Source organism: Asterias amurensis, chromosome 21, assembly GCF_032118995.1.
Source record: "Asterias amurensis chromosome 21, ASM3211899v1".
Taxonomy (NCBI): Eukaryota; Metazoa; Echinodermata; class Asteroidea; order Forcipulatida; family Asteriidae; genus Asterias; species Asterias amurensis.
This window is the reverse complement of record NC_092668.1, coordinates 12769779-12787040: the sequence shown is the minus strand read 5'-3', so window position 1 is coordinate 12787040 and position 17262 is coordinate 12769779. Positions and strand designations below refer to the sequence as shown.

Genomic DNA, 17262 nt, shown 5'->3' with positions numbered 1-17262 from the left:
CAAAAATGCTTCTGGGACCAATTTCATAGAGCTGCTTTAGTCATAAAAACTAGCTAAGCACAAAAATTTTGCTTACTAGAACAGGGTTAGCAGCCAAGATACATGTACTATGTCACATGTACAATTTGTGACTGGTATCCTGTTGATTTCTGCTAAGCAGAATTTTTTTTGCTTGAGCAATGGGTGTGGGTTCGAATCTCAGCCGGGTGATTTGCCTGAGCATTTTTTTTTCTTCGGAGTAATTGGGAAAGGTAAAAACCAAATTATACGTACAAGATCAAATGTTGCAGCTGTTTCCAACGCGATGTCCTCTTCGGTGACAAGAAACTCGGGAGCGTTGTCGTTTACATCTAGCAGTGTAACGGTCACGTTCAACGTGGCGCTTACCTCAGGAAAGCCAGGGTTGCTTGCCTGCAAAATTACATCCAGTCAGTTTTGGTAATTACTCCACAAGTAAGAGGCTCATTACAGAATTGGTTAGAAAAAAAACTTGTCTAAATTTAGATCACAGATTTACATCAAACTTACACGGTCTCATGATGATGATAGTAGAAAACATCCCTTTAAATATTTCGGTTGGAAATGTCATATTTGATGAGAAATAAAAAAAAACTAATTTGCCGTTTGCAGTTTATCGCACAGTGAGCGTTTTATTCATTTTTGTATTTTGAATTGATGTCATGCAAAATGTGTAATCGCTTTTTCCTTATTTCTCGTGACCCAGATGGTCGATCGATCTCCAACTTCTACAGGTTTGTCAGTTGATGTATATGGTGGATTACATGAAGTGCTTACAATTCCAGCAACTATTTTGTTAGCAAATAAACAATTCTGTAGTGTTCCTTTAACCCCCTTAGAGACCATTCGTTTCTGTATAACCATCACAAAACGCCCTGACATTGCTTACATTGTGTATTTCTTTAATCAAATTTTGCCAGTAAAAATGACAACAGTAATAACATTAAACCAATAATCATGTAGTTGATTTGTTCTCAACTTACCACAATGGACATCTCATACGTTTCCCTGGTCTCCCTGTCTAGGGTACCATTGACAAAAAGCTGGTAGCCGTCACCATCGTCGGCAACTTTAACTCCAAAATCTGAAATGTAATTGAATGGCAATTTTAAGAACAAAGATTTATAATTTAAGATTTTTAAAGTCAAGGAGATTTTTCTTTGCATCCACACCCAAAAAAAAAAAACACCCACACATTTTTAACATGGATAAAGTCTTTTTCTATTCGAGTGTGTGATTCATTTTTCTAAGCTTCTTTTGTGTGATTCATTTCTCTAAAAGCTTAAGTGCCTCACTCTCACTGTCTGTTCTGGCAGACAGTCAAGCACACTGGAATCAAGCTCTGGTGTTTCTTATTCAGCAGAGTGTCGGTTCGAGTCCAAGTTGTGACTCTTGTGGCCTTAAGCAAAAACACTTAACCACTACTTCATCCAGATGATCATTACAAAAGGGCATCGGCAACAAATGATCAAAACGCAAGTTTTTTCTTACCTGTTTCATCTTGGATCACCAGCATAATTTGAGTGTTATCGGTGCCCGGCTCATCAGCATCAATTACCATGAACGAAAACACCGAAGTTCCAATCGCTGCGTTTTCAGCGACTTCCAGGCTGGTGCTGGAGCTTACAATAAACTCTGGGTTGTTATCATTGATGTCTGTTATGTTCACAATGACCTGGAAGGTACAGAGAAGTCAGGGTACAACTCTTTTAAAGTCTAAGGCCGCGTCTGAAACGGTGACTCCGGCTACAGCTACGAATAGATTGGCGCACCTGCCTATTCGTCCACACCTGCAGACGTGCTGATCTAAAATCCCGGCCATATCTCGGTCGGCCCCGCTACCCCCTTTCAATGTTGGTTCCAGATGCTTCTGCGTTACAGTCAACATTGAACGGGGGGCGGGGGACAAACTGTATGTTGTCAATGGAAAGTGGGCATGGAATTATTGTATATAACGTTTTGGGCCGGGAATGAAGCTGCAGCCGAAGTCGCGGTTTCGAACAAGACCTAATAAACTTTAAAAATGAGTTTCCATTTTGTTATTTTTTGTTTTAAATGAAGCAATTTAAATTTATACATTAGTTTTTTCCTTACTGTTGTTTCCGATGTATATTCACCATCCGTTGCTAGAACTACCACCATTATCTCAGCTTTGGTCTCTCGGTCAAAAGTACCGTCAACTGTGATCTCTCCGATCTGAAATGATAGGATTTTGAGACTGACTAATACTGGTAGACAACATTTTTCATATAATACATCAATCCTGTGGTACATAATTAAAGGAACACGCTGCCTTGGATCGGTCGAGTTGGTCTTTGAAAAGCGTTTTTAACCGTTTGTTATAAAATGCATACGGGCAGAAAGATCTTGTAAAAGTTGAATACAATGATCCACACAAACACGCCTCGAAATTGCACGTTTTCCTTTTTACCGCGTCGACTAACACGGTTGGCCGTTATGGTTTTGACTCCCATAAATGGCCGACCGTGTTAGTTTGCAGAGTAAAAGGAAAACCACGCAAGTTCGAGGCAAATTTGTGTGGATCATTTTATTCTACTTTTAAAACATCTTTTACCCAGATGCATTTTATAACAAACGGCTACAAACGCTTTTTATAAGACCAACTCGTCCGATCCAAGGCAACGTGTTCCTTTAAACCACTTCGGATTTTCAGCAATATCTCCATAACGTTACCACCTTTTGGTATGAAATTTTCACAGGTTGATTTTATTGGATCCAATCTACATTTATATTATGTGACTTGAGTTATTGCATGGCGAGGTATAAATATATATTCGGTTGTGGTAACACCATGCGTGTATATATAAAGGATTAAAACAATCAAATGGTGTCAAAAACTAAAGATATACTTTGCCTTGAAACAAAAATTTGACCAAGAGTTAACACATTTTGTTACGCAATTCCTCTTCTGTTTACCTTGCTGTTGAGAAGTTGAAATCTGTCGTCCGATCCTTCCTCCAAAGAGAATGTTATGTTTGCATCGATATCTTTATCCGTCACCGTGACCTGGTCGTATTAATAAAACAAATTTAAGTAAGACTTATCTATTTTTATTTCTTCAGCTGAGGTCTCGAAATCAATTCAAATATTTCAGTGAGAAATTTCTTCGTTCTCAAAACTCATTACCCGTACTTCAGAGGGAGCCGTTTCTCAAAATGCTTTATACTATCAACCATTGCTCGTTACCAAGTAAGTTTTTATGCCAACAAATATTTTGAGAAGTTACCACTAGTGTCCAGTGCCTTTAAGGACACAAGTGACACAACCGGGAATCGAACCCACAACTCTACCAATCAGAAACACCAGAGCTTGACTCCGTTACTATCATCCGCTCGACCATGACAATAATAAAAAATAATAAAACAATTTCTGACCTCAAATGTTTCATTGGTCAATGGTTCTCCTTCCGGCAGCTCCCAAACATAATCGTCCTCGTCAAACATGGGTGGGTTATCATTCACATCCATGACTAAGATGGTCACGTTCACCGAAACATCCTGTCGTACCAAAAAAAAAAAATTATCAAAACAAATATCAACAATAATTTTTCTAATGATCTAGATTAATAACATTGTTGCATGGACCTAATTTTTTAAAAACCATTTCAGAATATTTTTTTGCTAAGTAAAACATGAAGTATGGATCCGGCCCACCAACCCGGGGGCCGTACATTTCAGAGAATCTACAACAATTTGTTTACCATTTTCTTCCATTGTTGTTACTTACGTTCTCGCCGTCAGAAACAGAAACAACCAGAATGTATTCTGATTGGCTGTCAGTAACATTGTCCACGTCGAGCACACCAACCACGGACAAGCCACCTCTGAATAAATGAATAATTATGCAAATTAATAAATCTTACCACAGACTTGATTAAAAAGATTTGTTTTGTAAAAAGATCAAACATGAGAGCAAAATTAAAGGATCATTCTGCTTGTGAAGCATAGGACCCTCAGAGAGTGAACTTAAACACAGTACACGCCAAAAACTGGTCACCAAAACATGGAAGGAGAAACAGGGGAAGACAGCTATACAGATGTAGTTGCTAGGGACATTGGGGTGCTTCCAGCTGATCTTCCCAACCTAATGAGAGATAGACAGGGATGGGCGAGCCTCAACATGATTCCGACCTGGGTCGATTAGAGAGAGAGAAAGAGAGAGCCAAAAAACTGACGAAGAAGTAGGTTTCAGTTTTCGATGTGAGGAAGGCCAAGAAAACCCCAGAGGATTATATCAGGGAAAACACAAGCAGCTCACTTACTCATTATTGATTTTAAATGGAGAGTTTTCAGTTAACAGCGAGTACTGTAGGACATCACTTGCGTCTGCATCTAAAGCCTGTGTGAAAGTTTACAAATTGAAAATTATCACTAAAAGTGAAAACTAAGAGGAAGAAGATGGGGGCTTAGAATTAAAAGGTAGATAAGTTGAATTTGATGAAAATTTCACAGATTAGCTATGTGGTGTTTTTGCTGAAAACAAGGGTTTGTGTGAAAGTTTACAAACTAAAAACTTTCACTAATTAAAAGTGAAAACTAAGAGGAAGAAAATCATAGCTTAGAATTAAAAGGAAGATAAGTTGAATTTGATGAAATTTTCACAGATAAGTTTGGCGTGTTTGCTGAGAACTGGAGTATGGGAATAAGTTTTGTTGTTCAACAAATTGTGTGATGTCCAACTAGGTCTTGAAGAAAACACCAATTAAGTTCCACCAAATTCAAATTCGTCATTCCATCGAGGGATAGGGCAACAGTTTCTTAGTAATGAACCATTAATGGCACTGGTGTATCCCAACATTAGCACAAATTACTCTCTATTGCTTGTCACCAAGTAAGCTTTTATGCTAACAATTATTTTGAGTGTCCGATAATGTCCAGTGCCTTAAGACTGTCAAATGTTTTGCCCAATAAATTCGTTTTCAGCGAATCACAAGGCAAATTTAAGGAAAAAGGCCTCACTGAATATCTAAAACAGCCCATCCACACATTGTGCACAAGCTGGTGTGATGTGTTTTTTTCGGACAACTTTTGTTGCCACTGTAATTATACAGAAACAGATACAGAAGCTCATTTTTGTTTTATGGGACATACCTTGACAGTAAAAATTGGGTCGTTATATCCGCTCTCAGGGATCACTTCTTCATAAGGAGTGTCTTGGAAGACAGGGGCGTTATCATTGGAGTCATTTACCGCTACAAAAACATACGCAAAGGAGACGCTGAAAGAAAAAGGAGTTTTAAAAAAAAGTGAAAAAACAGAATTAGTTGTTGCCATCCAAAGGGATAAACGGTATGAATGCAAACAAATTAGTTAGTGCCCGGCAGCTAGAATCTTTCTCATTTAGCCTTCAAAAAAGACTCTGCTAGGGTCGAAACAGCAGGCCACTAACAATTTTTCGTACGGCAAAAATCAGGAAACAGTGAAATGTTGAAGACAACCGTCTTTGCATAGTGCCATATCAATGTAATGATTCTCTTAGTAGGACATCAAAAATTAAACCACAAGGGAGACTGACTGGGTACATTTTAAATGGTTTGGGAAAACACCCCCAGAATTATTTTTGTTAGAATTACCGACTGGGCTCCCAGGACCGGTCCATTGCCTCAATAAACAGAATAAATTCCTCTACTTGCTCGGCGTCCACTTCAACAGATGTCAGAAATATCTCGCCAGAATTCCGATCGACTTCGAAGAAATTCTCTCCGCCATTTGTAGATGACTTCAGGAAGTAACTGATTTTATTTGAAGCGCCAAGAGACACAGCAGAGACCTTTTAAAGGGAAGGTACATCTTTGGTTATTACATCGAGAAAAATTAATGACCTTAAAGGCAGTGGTTACTATTGGTAATTACTCAAAATATTTATTAGCATAAAACCTTACTTTGTAACGAGTAATGGGGAGAGGTTGATAGTATACAAATATTGACTGCTTCGAGTGCTATGGTTAAAAGCAGTCAATATTTGTTTTATAACACCCCAAACATTTCTAAATACTGTACTATTATTATTAAGTTACAGACCTGAATGCTACAATCCACGGACGACGCGAATACAGATTGCAAACACTTTTACTGTGCTGCATGTAGTGTCGTGCAATCCGAAATGGTTACAGACTATTAATTTATCATCCTCGTACACGCAACGGACGTCTGGGTACTGCACGCCGTGTGCTAGTCTTCGGACTAGCGCATGGCAAACCGACGCACTATCACACGGCCATCGTCTAGCAAAACTAAGACATGTCATGTGACGTGCTCTAAACCAATGAGCAGGCAGAATACTTGCAAGGGGTGTTATAATATAAAAGATTGTGAGAAACAGCTCCCTCTGAAGTGACGTAGTTTTTGAGAAAGAAGTAATTTTCAACGAATTTGATTTCGAGACCTCAGATTTAGAATTTGAGGTCTCGAAATCAAGCATCTGAAAGCACACAACTTTGTGTGACAAGGGTGTTTTTTCTTTCATTATTATCTCGCAACTTTGACGCCCAATTGAGCTCAAATTTTCACAGGTTTGTTATTTTATGCATATGTTGAGATACACCAAGTGAGAAGACTGGTCTTTGACAATTACCAATAGTGTCCACTGTCTTTAATGTAATGTTGATAAATGATTCAATTAGATTAGATTATATAACTCCTGTACAAACTGAACTTACTGTTTCTATGGGGTCTATGCTCATGTCACCTTCTGTGATTTCGGTGTCGTACCTCTCCTGATTAAACCGCGGGGCAAGGTTTTGAACCGTAATTTCGACTGATGCTCGCTCCACGGTGCAGTTGCCTGATGCCGAAACAGTGACCTTTAAAAAAACAAACCACTTGTTTCATTTGGGATCAATTGATCAATGCAACACTGCCATCCAACAGATCATGTTCCTTGACTGCAATTAGTAATAGCGACTACTGTTATCTTCAATCGCTCGTTTCCAGCTTTCCCCAGGACCCCGCACAATGACACACTACGGCGATCGGGCCTTTTCAGTCATAGCTCCAACACTTTGGAACAAGCTACCAACCCAAGTGACATTCAAGTAGCTCCTTCATTGGACACTTTTAAATCTCAACTTAAAACCCATTTGTTTTGTCAATCTGGCTGTAGGGTTAAGAAACCTCCGTATTTAGTGCTCTATAAATGTTGTAATTATAATTATTATTATTATTACTATTATTAACAGGTACCAGACCATTTCCCCAACCAGACTGGTGTTTTTTTAGGTTTTTGGTTAGATGATCCTCCCAACAAGGGAACTAATATAAATACCAGCAACAGCCAATCTCTCTCATACTTTTAGTTCGTGTTTAACATGAATGATTACAGTCATGGTGAAATCAGCGGTTAACGTGGTAGGATTTGAACTCACAACCTGGCTCGACTAGGTTTGTATTATTTTAAAGGCAGTGGACACTATTGGTTATAACTCAAAATAATTAGCATAAAACCTCATGGGGAGAGGTTGATAGTATAAAACATTGTGAGAAACGGCTCCCTCTGAAGTAACGTAGTTTTTGAGAAAGAAGTAAATTTCCACGAATTTGATTCCGAGACCTAAGATTTAGAATTTGAGGTATCGAAATCAAGCGTCTGAAAGCACACAACTTCGTGTGACAAGGGTGTTTTTTCTTTCATTATTATCTGGCAACTTCGACGACCGATTGAGCTCAAATGTTCAGAGGTTTGTTATTTTATGAATATGTTGACATACAATAAGTGAGAGGACTGATCTTCGACAATTACCAATAGTGTCCACTGCCTTTAAAGTTTACTTTGTGATACTACCAACCATGTTTTGTGCTTTTAAACCCAAATAAATAAATAGATAAAAAATAAATAAATTAATACCTGTAGGTTGTATGTTTGGTTGATGGTCAGTACCGGCGAGCCAGTTACATTGAAGTACAGGGTGGGGGCCCCTTGTTCAGTTCCCTCCGTCGCAAGTCTGAACGGATGCTCATCCAAATCATGAAGAGTTAGGTTCCCTGAAAAAGTCTGCAAATCAATAGAAATTCATCATCATTTCATTACATTTCATTTCATATTGTGAAGCCGACGACCTTCAGAAATATGATAGTAATCAAGAACCCAATGAAGAGAAGACAAAGAGAAAAGTGTGGGGTTTAAACGTCGGAGGAAAACCCAAGAGAATTATTTCACCCAGTCAGCAGAAAAACCCATCCAGTCAGGACCCAATTTCATGGCTCTGCTTACCGCCGAAGTGTACACTTTTGTGTAGATTTTAACATAATCTACAATTGAGTGTATCATTACAATAGTTCAACTTGAAAACTACTGTCTTACCAAACTGAAAGATAGGATGAAACGCAACAAAACATTGGCAGCTGAATATATATCTTTCAATTCAATTTACAGGTGGTGTGAAAAGGGCTTTCAGCAAACTCGGTCTGCTTTTAATGGGTGATTCAAAGAAGTGAAAGAAGAATTACCGCATCGTCGTCAGTGACTTTTAGGAGCAACTTGTCCACTCCGTCAGCCTCGTAGACGAAGGTATCTTCTGGGTCTACTCTACCAGTCAACTCGGTGACAACAAAGCCTGGACAACTTGTGTCAATGTCACTGATGGTAAGGGACAGAGTGGCCCTTGCTCTACGCTGATCATCGTCAACCTGTCTCGCCTAAAAATTACAAGAAATCACAATTTAATTTAGCAGGGAGAGGATAATGTTGGTCTTTAGAAGAAATTATTCAGTTTTTTCAATCTAAAACTAATTGTAGGAATCCTTTTTCTTCTTTTAAATTCGCCTAACATCGCAGGCTACACTTCACTGATTTAAGCTGTCATTAATTAGAGTAATTACAGACACTTTAAATAATTTGTTATTAAAAATTTATTACAAAGTATATAATTAGATTGTACAAATAAACAAGCTATAGTAATATGTACCGTTAGTTCAATGACGCACTGCCCAGCTTTCAGCCGCGTGTTGTTGACGATGATGATTCCTGTATTGGCGTCGATTTCAAGACTGTCAGCTGGACAATCCCCCACAATGTCTGACACATGGAAGAAAAACAACAAACAACTTGATCAATCAATCAAATCAATCAATCAATCAATCAATCAATCAATCAACCAGTCAATCAATCAATCAATCAATCAATCAATCAGTCAATTGTTAAGTTTATAAGGCGCCAGTCCAACAGTCGCTGCTCATAGCGTTGTACAGTAGGCTTTCACAAAAAAGGGGAGACTTGCACAAAGTTTTTAAAATGGTTAATGAAGTAGATTGTCTGATGTTCTGAGGAAGATAATTCCACATCCTTGGTGCTGTGATAGAAAAGACACGATCCCCCAAACTGTGTTTGGTTCATTGAATGTGAAAAGTAAAGCAAGACAGTTCTTTAAAAAACAAACTCTACCTGGCACGTAAACATACACATGGTGTTACCATAAACCAAATATACAACAATATAATATAATAATATCAAAGTTTTATATAGCGCACGTATCTACCAAACATGGTACTCAAGGCGCTGAGTAAAAACAAACTTTCAGAAAGATAGGCAATATTGCAGTGATGAATTCTGAGACCCAATTATGTAGCACCTTATAAGGGTTTACAAGGTGCTACGGCGCATACAGCAGCCACAGCCAGGAAACACCGGGGTGAACCCCTTCTCTTTTCGATAAGTGCACTGGGTTCTTTTACATGGGTTACACAATACATGGAACCAACGGCTTTACGTCCCAAAGGACGAAGCAATGGTTAAGTGTCTTGCTTAAGGACACAAGTGTCATGGCTGGGGATTCGAAACCACACTCTGCTGATCAGAAACATCAAAGTTTGAATTAGGTGCTCTCACATGTCTTAACACCTTGGCCACGACACTTCCTATATTATAAATACCTGTTATGCTGTAGGTTACATCAACATTCAGGTCCAGATCTTGGTCGTAGGCATTGATGTCGGCTGGCATCACGGTGAGTTGTCCCACAGTTCCTTCTTCAATGGTTGCTGCGTAATTCAGATGGTCGAAGACTGGGTCATTGTCGTCGAGATCCTCAACAGTAATAATCAACGTGACTGATGAAATGTGGTCTTTGAAGACTCCATCTTGGGCGTCCTGGGAAAATTTTAAAAAACCAAGCCGAGTGTGAAGAAACTACAAATAAATAGTAAACTTGCGGGTACAACTATGTGTAAATCTCTTTTGTGTTGGCTCTGAAAAAGAGGCGGTGTGGTCTGGATGTTTCGCACAGTATGTTTTGCAGGAAATGGTGTCATGAGCAAGATTCGAACCCGCCCTCTGCTACTGAAAACACCACAATTTAGGTCCGATTGACTAGACAGCTCCCCCCTGACCCATCAAAAAATTTGTTGACTAATGCATTTACACGTTTTGTGTTAGGTAACACTTTCAAATGATTCTTGTTTCAATAAAAAAAATACGGAAATCCCAGGGCGTATTTTCAAGAACCTCGGTCATTTTGCTTGAGTCTCCTCCCTCTCTACCCCCCCCCAGCAAACTTACCGTAACAGCCAGAGTCAAGTTGTACTGTCGGTTTCGCTCAAAGTCAACGGCAGGAGGATTTTTAACCTTCACCTGGAACTCGATTATACCATCAGCGTTAAAACTATCAGCCATGTGGCTGACCTCAAACGGCACTGCCTGAAATATTTATTAAAAAAATACTGATTAATTACTATTACTATAATACTTCATACATACTCATAACCAAGAGGAATTACATGGAGATAACAGGTGTGAGTTGCTAGACAAAAAGGATGAGTTATCATTAGCCTCTTTCTGTAATTTAGGAGCTTTCTTGTCCATGATTGCATTATGTGACAAGATTCGCCGAGCAATGATAATCCACTGGAAATAACTGCCTTTTTTTTAAAACACTTTCGACTTTATAAATAAAGTTTCTTACTTCTTCGGTAAGCAAGTTGTAGGTAAGCTGGTCCAGCAAGCGATCCGTGTCCTTCAGTACGATATCACCGAAGTCAAGAAGAACTTCTGGTCTCGCCAACTGTGAATAGAAAGAAAACCCCAAAATACTATTAATTTGCAGAACGAACCTCATAGTTCTACGAGTGATGATGATGTCGTATGCTATGCTAAAGTCCGTAAGCCAGTTAATAGCTGGGTCCTCAGCCAGGTGAAGGGCTTCGATGCCACCATCAAGGTGAGAGAGTGGGCAGTCATCTATCATGTGGCGCATCGTCTGGGGTTCACCACAATCACAAAGCTGAGGTGCAAGGAAGCCCATCTCATGTAGGCTGCTGCAGCAAGACCCTGCGTACGTACGGAACCGGTTCAAGAGGCACCATTGACCACGGGAGAGGTCCATTCCTGGCAGCTGGATGGTGGGGTCGGCAACCAGGAACTTGTGCGGGACGTCGGTATGGTCTCACCACCGTATGTGCCATAGATCTTCTGCGATCACTGCACTGTCTGGAACATTGAACCAGATCGGGGGTCTAGACTAGGCCTAGACTTTTCAAGTCTAGGCCTAGGGTGGAAGTCGAGCCTTGATGTGGCAACCCCTATACCCTTAACCTTAGCATGTTAATCAAGAAGGGGTCTTCTGAACAGGAGAGTGTTGGAGTATAGAGGAGTAATGGATAAAAACCTTACCTCTGGTATGGTTGCTTCGTACTCTGTCTTCCCGACAAATGTTGCTTTGTTATCGTTGGTGTTGAGCACTGATACAATCAGGGTCAGCTTTAGCTCCTGATCAAAGAAAAAAACACAATAATATTTCACTGTCACAAAGAAACAAATAGTAAACATTTCGGTTTTGTGACCTCAGAATTACAATTTCGAGGTCTCAAAATCAAGCACCTGAAAGCACTTCGTGTAACAAGGGTGTTTTTCTTCCATTACTATCTCGCAACTTCGATGACCAATATGAGTTCAAATTTTCCCATGTTTGTTTTTTTGGTCTTTGACAGTTACCAAAGGTGTCCAGTGTCTTTAAACCAATTTCTTTGAATCGTCTACATTTAGTCCAATTTTGCACTTTTCATCTCCACATGAAAGTCTGTAAACTATTTTGTCTTTAATTTTTTCCTTCAGTTTGCTCAAGTGCCTCGGAATAGACAACTTAGCATGATGTCACTGAATCTACAAAATGGGATTTAACTTAAATTCTGCATAATTTTGACCCATGGTGTCAGGTCCCAGTGCAAGACCTTGACTTTTGTCATTTCTGACTGGGAAATGTTTTGGGACACTTACGGCTCCTCCAGCAGTTGTGCAGCTGAACTCAATTTCACCAAAAATCCAGTTAGTTTTACCGCTGGGAAACTTCACTAGCTGTTCACAGGAAAAAAAAGGAAGAAAGATAATTTATTAAGGCTACATGTACCGATGCCAAAAATATACTGACCGGTGTAACCCCCCCCCCCCCCCATAACACACATTAGTCAAAACAACTTTAAAGGCAGTGGACACTATTGGTAATTACTCAAAATAAAGGTTAGCATAAAAACTTACTTGGTAACAAGCAATGGGGATCGCTGTTGGTAGTGTAAAACATTGTCAGAAACGACTGCCTCTAAAATAATGGAGTTTTTGAGAAAAAGGTAATTTCTCACTAGAATAATTTTAATTAAAAAGACTTCAGCTGAAGCCTTTTATTGTGCATCTGAAAGCACACAAAGTAATGCAACAAGGGTGCGTGTTTTTTCATTATTCTCTTCCAAATTTTCACAGACTTGTTATTTCATGCATAAATGTTGGTAGGCCTACACCAGTTACCAAACTCCCCAAAGGTGTCCAGTGCCTTTAATTTATTTTAAAGTTTAAAATTAAATAACAATGCTTTTTACTTACGTCTTCCATGTCCGGCATCGCACCTACAAAGGTGACGTTCTCATCATTCAGGTTATAGTATTCACAGTCTTTTTTGCATTCTGAGGTAATGGCCCCCGAGTCAACTTTAGCGGTGTAAAAATTACCTATTATGCATGATCCAGATCATAAAAATGCTCACCATTAATTAATAATATTATTAAAAATAGCCTAATTACTATTAGTAACAAACAATTGAGTTAATTAAATAAACAGCACATCCCAATGATGAATTTTGGCCTTCGTTTCTTGGCCTGCCCAGCATGTTGCCCCTTCAAAAGTTTTCCCATTCTTTATAAATTAGAAAGTGCCCTCATGCAAAATGAAAATTGCCTTGCCCTTGGCATTGCCCTTCCAGGCTGCAAGTCGCCGCAGGCGCAGGTTTTTCTTTTGCAAAGCATCACCGAATTTACCAATCGCTAGTCTTTTACCCCAAGAAGACTGTTACCTGAATAGAATCACCATGGACTCACATAGAATCGTCGACATCATCTGGCTCTGGACATCATTTCATTACTTTTTACGAAGTTTGCTACCAAATCATTCGGACACACAGACTTTGATGTTTGTTGACAAAAGTAGACAAGGGGAAGTACCGTTCATCTTATATACTGCCCTCTAGTGACACACGTTAGGCCCTTTTCGAAACCACGGTTTTGGGCTCCAGACTCGGCTCAGGCAAGCTTGGCGCCTGCGGTTGTTTTGCGCACAGCAAGTTTTGGTTGAATAAAGTATGTTGATGAAGAACTTCGATGTAATGTGGTTATGTAGAAAGGTAGGCCTGTCTGTTGCTATACCCCAAAATTTGAATCTGAACGCGGTAACACTAACGCTACTTCTCAGATTGTGGTTTTTCTGTTCAAGTATAAGGGGATTTATTTTTGCATCGGGAACATGAACTCTGGGTTTTCTAAAGAATGGTGAACATAATATTATTTTGAAATTAATTATTTTCATATCATTTAAAAAAAAAAACGGTTCCTAAAAACCAAAGGTACTTTGCCTGAAGTATGTATAGCTTGTTTGAAAAGGAGACATTAATCAACAGGGCCCACTTTCGTAGCGCTGCTTAGCGGCTGATTCGGTGCTTCCTGATTCGGTTATTCCATTGCGCTGCTAACCGTAAGCACACAAAAAAGCATGCTACACGAAAATAAATGACGTCACAAACCAACCCACAGTCATGGGCCGCCCATTTTTTTTTTGCTACTCTGTGAAATACGCTTGCACCTTAGCAATTTTTCTGCTACAGTAAGCACGAAAACTTGCTTACCGTTATTGAGTAGTGCTATGAAAATTGGGCCCTGTTCATTGGTTTTGATGGTTGAGTGGTTTTACCTGGTGAAGTTTCCTCGTTAAAATCACGCTCGTCCAACGAACCACATACCTCAGAACCGCACTGAAAGATGCACTCTAAACAACACAACATTTAATATGTTCATGGTTTGATTTTTATTTGAAAAGTGTTTTTTTTTTTAACAAAGACCCTCGCAGCCATAGGCTGAATTGCAGTCAAAAATACAAAGAGAATAACACATTGCAAAGAGTTAAAGACACTGGGCACAATTGGTTATTGGCAACTTCTCACTTGGTGTATCTCAACATAATTATGCATAAAATAACAAACCTGTGGAAATTTTAGCTCAAAAGGTTGTCGAAGTTGCGAGATAATAATGAAAGAAAGGGCACCCTTGACACACGAAGTTGTGTGCTTTCTGATGCTTGATTTCGAGACCTCAAATTCTAAATCTGAGGTCTCGAAATCAAATTCGTGGAAAAATACTTCTTTCTCGAAAACTACGTTGCTTCAGAGGGAGCCGTTTCTCACAATGTTTTGTATGTTATGCTGTCAACCTCTCCCCATAACTCGTTACCAAGTAAGGTTTTATGCTTACTAATAATTATATTGAGTAATTACCAATAGTGTCCACTGCCTGTCAACAACACACGAAAACAATCATATTAATATAAAACACCAACATTAAAAATAAAATAAAAAATACGAAAATGATTAAAAACTGTAAGGGTACAAGAAGTTTCAAACCGAAACCGCCATTAGGACTACCAAAATCTACATCGCAATATTGACAAGCAAAAGAAGCTAATTAATCTCTGAAAAAAATAAACTCAGGTTTACATACAACAAAATAAAAATGAAACATCAACTTGGACTCAAGAAAGAAAATTATTAACCTATTTATACCCGCATGACAATACCTGTATGAATGACTTGTAGAGTTGAAGCCAGAATTATCAGCGTCAACAACAACACTGTTGAGATGTTCATTTTTTCTTTTGAAGAACGAGTCTTCACATTGGCGTAGTTTGAAACTCTTTAACTCTGTAGGGAAAATAATACAACTTTTCAAATCTAAAGTGCATTTTATTTTTCATTGCCATTGTAATCATTGCATAAAAGAACAAAGATTGAATTTGAGAAAGTTGTACAACTTTTTACAGAGTAGGCCTATCAAAGGAAAGGTTTTGGTAACCAGTCTCTTAAAATAAATGGCAATAATATAACTTCTTGCATTATGTTTTTGTTTTCAGAAACTTTCACTTTGAAGTAATGTGGTTATGGAAAAGAATCAGTGTTCATGATCCCCGAAATTCGAATCTGAGAAGCGTTATTGACAGTAACGTCTCTCAGATTGTGTAAATTCCAGTTACGGATTATTCTTCCTGCCTCACTTCGGATTTCAACCATCTCAAAAATGCTACCACCATTTTGAAATTAAACTTTTACAGGCTAGTTTTCTTGTAGGTCTTTAAATTCTATCAGGAAGAATAAAACTACCGAACGGTTCCATTATTTATCTGTATTATTTATCTGTACATCCTGGTATATCCTGTACATTCTGGTCAAACATTTTGTATCAATACTTCTTTAAAGACAGTGGACACTATTGGTAATTGTCAAAGACAAGTCTACTCACTTGGTGTATCTCAACATATGCATACAATAACAAACCTGTGAAAATTTGAGCTCGATTGGTCGTCGGAGATATTAATGAAAGAAAAAAAACACCCGTGCAACACGAAATTGTGTGCTTTCGGATGCTTGGTTTCGAGACCTCAAATTCTAAACTTGAGGTCTCGAAATCAAATTCGTGGAAAAATACCTCTTTCTCGAAAACTACGTCACTTCAGAGGGAGCCGTTTCTCACAGTTTTTAATACTATCATCCTCTCCCCATTATTCGTTACCAAGCAGGGTTTTATGCTAATAATTATTTTGAGTAATTACCAATAGTGTCCACTGCCTTTAAATGGATGGCATAAGTACGGTAGGCCTACCTTTGGTATTTATCCCAAAGATGTATATTGGCCAAATAACTTTATTTGGTGAGAAGCACTGCAGCTGTTGATAATGTATAACATCTTTAGACACGATTCCCTTAAAATGAATGTGGTTTGAAAGAGAGGAATTCCAAAACGTTTCCATCTGAACACATGTCAATCCCAAACAAATTTGTCATGCATAAAACGTTTCTCATGTATTCTTTTTACGGACAATTCTTTATGCATGGACATAGCCATTCCAAATTGTCTTCAATTATCTCAGCAACTCAACCACCTTTCGAAACAAAGTATACTCTGCATTAGAGTCAATTATCTGTTATACAATAATTATTGGTGCTACCTTTAAAACAACGTTCCTATCGTACTTACGTTTTTAGGACAATGGTAACTCCAGGTTTGGTGATGTACGCATCAACGAATATTGTACAATACAACAAGAGTAGTACGGTATGCAAATGAATGTCATTATAAATTTACATTCTACCTGCGTCTGGGTTGGGTCCAATGTCGCCAGTGGAACAAACATGGGGTATTTATTCAGTATCGTTTATGACACCAACTCCCGCGATAAAAACGATCAGAACAACTGATAAATATTGGAAGTTGACCCTCTTGGTCTGGTGTTTCCGAACTACACCCACATGCATGATGGTATGGGAGTTTTTTTTAGTTTAAAGGCACTGGACACTATTGGTAATTACTCAGAATAGTTGTTAGCATAAAAACTTACTTGGTAACGAGCATTGGAGAGCTGTTGGTAGTATAAAACATTGTGGGAAACGACTCCCTCTGCTGAAGTAATGTAGTTTTTGAGAAAGAGGTAATTTCTCACTTAAAAAAATAGAAGACTTCTAGCTCTAAGTCTTTTATTCCTATCTGAAAGCACACAAATTCGTCCAACAATGGGTGTTTTTTCTTTCATCATTTTCTCGCAACTTCAACGACCGATTGAGCCCAAATTATCACAGGCTTGTTATTTTATGGTTATGATGGGATACATCAAGTGAGAACACTGGTATTTGACAATAATTACCAAACGTGTACTTTCCTTTCAAAGGTACTGTATGGACACTATTGGTAATTACTCAAAATAATTGTTAGC

The 17262-nt window shown here is 38.6% G+C and overlaps 1 protein-coding gene across 2 annotated transcripts in view; it reads right to left on the bottom strand.

Moving 5' to 3' along the window:
- Positions 1-16680, bottom strand: part of LOC139953374 (protocadherin Fat 4-like) — a 33893-nt gene extending 17213 nt beyond the window's left edge. Inside the window, exons 1-23 of one of the 2 annotated variants that reach the window (XM_071952882.1) lie at positions 16530-16680; positions 15076-15199; positions 14197-14271; positions 12841-12965; positions 12244-12321; positions 11641-11736; positions 10934-11032; positions 10531-10668; positions 9906-10122; positions 8942-9051; positions 8484-8672; positions 7882-8028; positions 6698-6841; positions 5612-5808; positions 5130-5256; positions 4301-4377; positions 3766-3862; positions 3414-3536; positions 2956-3045; positions 2113-2214; positions 1510-1693; positions 1002-1102; positions 274-411 (exon numbers count right to left, since the gene is read on the bottom strand). In XM_071952882.1, the coding sequence (XP_071808983.1) occupies positions 274-411; positions 1002-1102; positions 1510-1693; positions 2113-2214; positions 2956-3045; positions 3414-3536; positions 3766-3862; positions 4301-4377; positions 5130-5256; positions 5612-5808; positions 6698-6841; positions 7882-8028; positions 8484-8672; positions 8942-9051; positions 9906-10122; positions 10531-10668; positions 10934-11032; positions 11641-11736; positions 12244-12321; positions 12841-12965; positions 14197-14271; positions 15076-15145 (2724 nt within the window). In that variant the 5' untranslated portion in view covers positions 15146-15199; positions 16530-16680. Of the gene's footprint in view, positions 1-273; positions 412-1001; positions 1103-1509; positions 1694-2112; positions 2215-2955; positions 3046-3413; positions 3537-3765; positions 3863-4300; positions 4378-5129; positions 5257-5611; positions 5809-6697; positions 6842-7881; positions 8029-8483; positions 8673-8941; positions 9052-9905; positions 10123-10530; positions 10669-10933; positions 11033-11640; positions 11737-12243; positions 12322-12840; positions 12966-13306; positions 13939-14196; positions 14272-15075; positions 15200-16529 lie in introns of those variants that run through there. The other variant, XM_071952883.1, reaches the window with a different exon arrangement.
- Between the last annotated feature and the right edge of the window lie 582 nt (positions 16681-17262).